At 36.8% G+C, this 5371-nt stretch overlaps 1 protein-coding gene across 1 annotated transcript in view; it reads right to left on the reverse strand.

The window, feature by feature from the left end:
- The window catches only part of C8B (complement C8 beta chain), a 29662-nt gene extending 26117 nt beyond the window's left edge, over positions 1 to 3545 (reverse strand). The window contains exon 1 of the mRNA XM_015815037.2: positions 3457 to 3545. Within this exon, the coding sequence (XP_015670523.2) occupies positions 3457 to 3545 (89 nt within the window). The remainder of the gene's footprint in view (positions 1 to 3456) is intronic.
- Between the last annotated feature and the right edge of the window lie 1826 nt (positions 3546 to 5371).

The following is a 5371-nucleotide window of genomic DNA, read 5'->3' on the forward strand; positions in this document are numbered from 1 at the left end:
GCCCCCCTGGTCACGGCCGACAAATGACGTCATAACCAGCCACTGGCCGAACAATTGTGACATCACCTAAGCATGGCTCAACTGGGGTTTATTCATTGTTTAACTCATCTTCTGCATGTTACACATGGTAGGAACTTTCCTGAATATACAATATGGAGATGCAGAAATGCTGGCTCAAAACCCAGCTCCACATACGTAGAAGAATACAGAGATGGCCTTGAAGAAATTATGCAGTAGCTGTTCTTCTTAGCTCTAGAAAGAAGAAGGGGATGATGAAGAAAGTAAAGATTAACCCACCTCAATTTTCTTGATATTAGAGAAAAGAGAGGGAATATATGTCAGGCACTCAAGATTCTGTTATTATCTCCTGCCTTGAAGAGGTAATAGCATTGTTTACTGAAGGTACAGAAAAACTCTATCTGCACAAAATGGACGTAAGTTCTTCAAATAAGAGTCACAGACACTTAAAAATATTTCTCTCCAGGAACTCAGTCAATACAGAGTTCTTCCCCTTTTCTATAGAACAACCCTGTGAAATAGGTTGAGCTGAGAGACAGTGACTAGCCCAAAGCCATCTAACAAACTTTTGTGGCCCATAATGAAGGTGAACTTGGGTTTTTCTAATCCTGGTCCAACACTCCAACTATACATTATGATCATGATATTGATCATCAGGATCATCCTTATCTTCCTGCCTTGATAATATTATAATTATTTTGGTTGCTCTTGAATTTTACTGATACACAGAGAAAACTGTTCATTCGGAATAGAAGGAAAAAGAGGCAAAGGTTTCTTTTGGAACTGAAACAAAATCAGGATCCTGGATTAAGTGGTGGTCCTGTTTTATAGCTCAATAAGATTTGATGATTGAGAAAATCTCACTAAAGCCCTGCCCAGTTCTGCTCTTCCTCTTTTACATAGTATGGGCTCCTTGGTGCTCTCTAAGCTCAGTGGTTTTCTTGCAGATGTTTCATTACCAAACTAGGTAACATCATCAATCTAGAAGGGAATGGGATTTGCTTTGTCAGTGTTAGTGGGAGTGTTTTTGGTGGTTCCTTGATTAGGCTGTTAGCTTGTTTGTCGGAATTGGTAGTTCCTTGATTGGGGTATTATTTACTTCTTGATTAGATGTAGTGTTAATCTTGTGATAATCTTTTTGTAAATTTCTGCTCATCTGGATGTTGATTACTGGTGAGGAGGTGCTTTGCTCTTTTTGTTCCTTTTAGGTTTTTTGATTGTCTCTTTGAGTGGAATGTAGATGTTGTTTATGTCAAGCACCAGGGAAATCAGGAGATCCAGGCAGTTCAAACGTGTATAAAGATTTATTCTAAACTTAAGATCTCTACAAGAATCTGAATTACTGACGGTCAAGGGAAATTAGCGGGAGTTAAGAATAGAAGGAATTCAAGGTGGCTTGATTTAGATCTCTTGTGGGTATGAAGGGAGTCATGACTGATGATGTGTTTGACCCCTCCCTCAGGCTCGGCCTGGGCATCTCCTACAGTTTATTTCTATGTGCCTGTTGACGGTTGATTTGTCTGAACGCCAGACCTCTAGGAATTCTCTGGAGGTTTTGGACTTGACTTAGTCTAGGATGCTCACAGTTTCCCAGTTGAAATGATAGTTGAATCTGTCCCTGTGTTATGAAATTAAAGAGTTTTCATCGTGTCTTCTGATTGCTAGTTGGCGTTCATGGTGTTTGGTTGGTGTTTTCTAATGTCTCTGTCCAATTCTTGTCTCTCATTCTCTTTTTAAATATTGCTATGGGCTTTTTCTAAGGAAATACAAGGATCTTTTTGAAACAAAGAATGCTGGAAATATTTTATCATTTATTTATTATATTTACGTGCCACCCATCTCATCTAGAGCCAACTCTAAACCAATATTAACATAATGATATCTGATTTGGGAGAACCTGGGGGAAATAGTTGTGTTAAGCACACTAGAAACTTAATAGTTATTTTCATTGCCATTTTAACAAAAAATGAGGGTGTCACAAAAGATTAGCATTTTTCCTGTAAAATATTAACGGTGCGAGTTGGGCTGAGAGGTGGCACTCAAATGGACCTAAGAAGTATATGTGACTTATAGGCTGGCCATTCCTGTTCGTAAGGATTTATGGTGAGTTGTGAGGAACGTGTCTCAAGTTTTCTTCTGCTTGGACTCTGATTTGTGTTCTTTGGAATAAAATGGCAATTGTGTTTTCTGATGGTTCAGTCGAAGAGTTCCAGGATCCAGCCAGAAAGAACAGGAGAGCATGTCTCTTTGGAGATTTTGATATTGTTAAGACTCTGAATTCTGAATTCTTCAGAAGCCACACTACACACCAAGTCCTGATTCAAGCCCTCCATAAATCAGCAGATCGACATGCTTTTTTTGTTTTGCATGGCTGAGGAAATGGTAGCTGCCGTTATTCACGACAGCCCTTTTTTTGCAGCAACAGAAAGTCAGTGATCTAACAGTTCTTCATTTTCCTATCATTGCTTATAACAACTGAATGACAATGCATACGCCACCATTTTTCCATAGCTGACTCCTCTATCGGTTGCTCTGTGTTATATACACATTTGCAGCTTGACTGGAATCATGAATGCAGCTCCAGAAGGGAACTATTAATGTCATAAGGAAGCCACATAACCACAACTATCAGAAAAACAAAGAAAGACATAAAGACTGCTTGCCCAAAAAAGAAACCTCTGAGAATAGAAAATATCCAGTTGATAACAGTATGTTAAGTGTCTGTTTTGGGGAGAGAAAAATGGAAACAGGAATATACAGAAAGGAAGAGAAATTCATGGCTCAGCTGCCTAAACCATTTACCATAGATGCTATTTATGGCCATATTAATTTCATATTACAATGATCAAATTTCTCTTAAGTGCTGGCTTTATAATCAAGCTATTGAAAGAAGTTATATATATTTCAATACATATACAGTACATTAAATACTTTAACCTGCTATGGTAATTTGTAGGAGTTTTAGTTTTCAAGAAAAAAAGGCACTTATAAAATTATTGGAATGATAATTGTTTGAAAACTAGGACAAAATAAATATAAATTCTGGCACATATTAGAGGCATCAGTATGACAAGACAGAATATAAAAGCATGCTAAATACAACATCCAAATTTTTATTTGTGTTTAAGTGTGAGACTTGAAATTTAAATCTATCTTGTTAATGTACTACCGAATCCATTTTGATATAATATTTTACTGACAAGTGATTTCACAGATTTCGGTGTCCCATAGGTAACACATTTGTTAAGATCCATGCCACTTTGCAACCCAATAATTTCAATATAGTGGGTTTCTTTTGTTAAGCCATAGGTAACTCCAAAATGAATGCCTCAACTACTAGGGAAAAAAAAACATTAAAAATCGCAGAAAGTCACACTAAATACCATTATCTATCATGTCTCTGTTCTAATAGTTGTCTGAAAAACAATATTGACTTACCTGGAGCAGTGGAAATTTGCGAAGCTTATGATTGCACAGATTAGAAAAATTCTTGCCGGGCAAAGAAACATCACAGATGTTATGCTCATAGCTTTACAGTAATATAGTTAATTTATTGTAGCATCCTTTTCTAATCACTTTGCTATTGTGTCTGAAGGCAGTTGTGTAGGCAGATTAATAGCCAGGTTGTTCACCAGACAAACAGAAGATAAACCAGATGATAATGGCCTTTTTTGCTTGTAGCACAGAGCCTTCTACTGGCCTACTATGACATTGTCTGAACAAGTCGGATAAATAAAAAGCTTCTATTGGCTTTCCCTTAAGCCAGTGTTGCTCAACCTTGACAATTTTAAGGCATGTGGACTTCAACTCCCAGAATTCCACAGCCAGCTGTGAGAAACACTGCCTTAAAACTATGTGGAGTCATAGGGTTCCATAAGGGTACAGATCTCTCTCTCTCTCTCTCTCTCTCTCTCTCTCTCTCTCTCTGTGTGTGTGTGTGTGTGATTCTGCTTCTTCCTGGCAGCCTCCTAGAGAAACAAAGCATACTAGCACTAAAGAAATCCACCATAAATCTGTGTAATAGTAAGATTGTTAGGAGGGTCTCATTGAAGTTGCTGCAGTTGAAAGAAGCTGAACTATCTGGTAGATAGGGCCTTCTTAATGATAGAACACAAGCTATGGATTGTCTTCCCCAGTGTCTTTGCTTCAATTATCTTAGTTTTTTTAAAAATATTTTTCTTTCACGAAGCCTTTAACTGTTAAAAGATGTGAATGATACTAATTTTAATTACTGTATATTACATTTTGTATTTTGCTTTATTGTGGTAAGCATAAGGCTTGGATACAAATGTAATTGTTGACATCTTCATCATCCAAGCTGGGAAATTTTTTTTTTAAAAAAAGATATTCAGCAGCATGGTGCCCACAACACAAAATAAATACATAAAAATAAAAATCTTTGCACAAGAAACCAGAAACCAGCTTGGGCTGCTGGAAGACAAGGGAATTCAAGTCTTGGTGGAAAATAGATAGCAATATTAGAGAAGCTGAATGAATTATTTGCATCTATCTTCACTTCAAAAAAAAATATAGCACAGATATCATCACTACAGCTGGTATCTCAGGAGTTGATGGAAATAGTAGTGACATTGTAATTGACAAAATGAGAACAAACAAACCACCAGGTCCAGATTGTACCCATCAGAGAGTTCTAAATAGCCAAAATGTGAAATTGCTTATCTTCTAACAAATAGCATGTCTGTAAGATTGACCATGATTGGGAAATGGACAATATAAGAGTTTCTTTAAAATGCGCTTTACAGAGGAACTAAGGAACTGCAATCTTTTAATCCATGGGAATTCACAATTAATCAACATTAATCCTTGTACATTATTTAATACAAGATTATGAAGCATAAAGGGCTAACTGTGCTAAAGAAGAATCAATAGACTTTTGTAATGATAAGCCCTGTTTGATTAGCCTTCTAGAGTTCTGTGAGAATGTTCAAATATGTGGACCAGATGATCTTATAGATATGATTCACTTCAACTTGAAAAGTTGTTTAACAGTGTCTTCACTGTTACAAAATGCTAACTACATCTTAAGAAATATAGAAAAATCATCACAAAGAAAATAATTTGTTTTTTGGAGGAAATTCAGTTCTACAGACATATCTTTCCTGAGCTGATGGATGCATTTCCAAACAACACATTGGACAGAAGGCCTTTCTTTCTTTCTTTCTTTCTTTCTTTCTTTCTTTCTTTCTTTCTTTCTTTCTTTCTTTCTTTCTTTCTTTCTTTCTTTCTTTCTCTTTTTCTTTCTTCTTTCTCTCTCTCTTTCTCTCTCTCTCTCTCTCCCCTCCCTCCCTCCCTCCCTCCCTCTCTTCCTTCCTTCCTTCCTTCCTTCCTTCCT

The sequence above is a fragment of the Protobothrops mucrosquamatus genome, unplaced genomic scaffold (assembly GCF_001527695.2).
Source record: "Protobothrops mucrosquamatus isolate PMUCROS unplaced genomic scaffold, P.Mucros_1.0 scaffold304, whole genome shotgun sequence".
Classification (NCBI taxonomy): Eukaryota; Metazoa; Chordata; class Lepidosauria; order Squamata; family Viperidae; genus Protobothrops; species Protobothrops mucrosquamatus.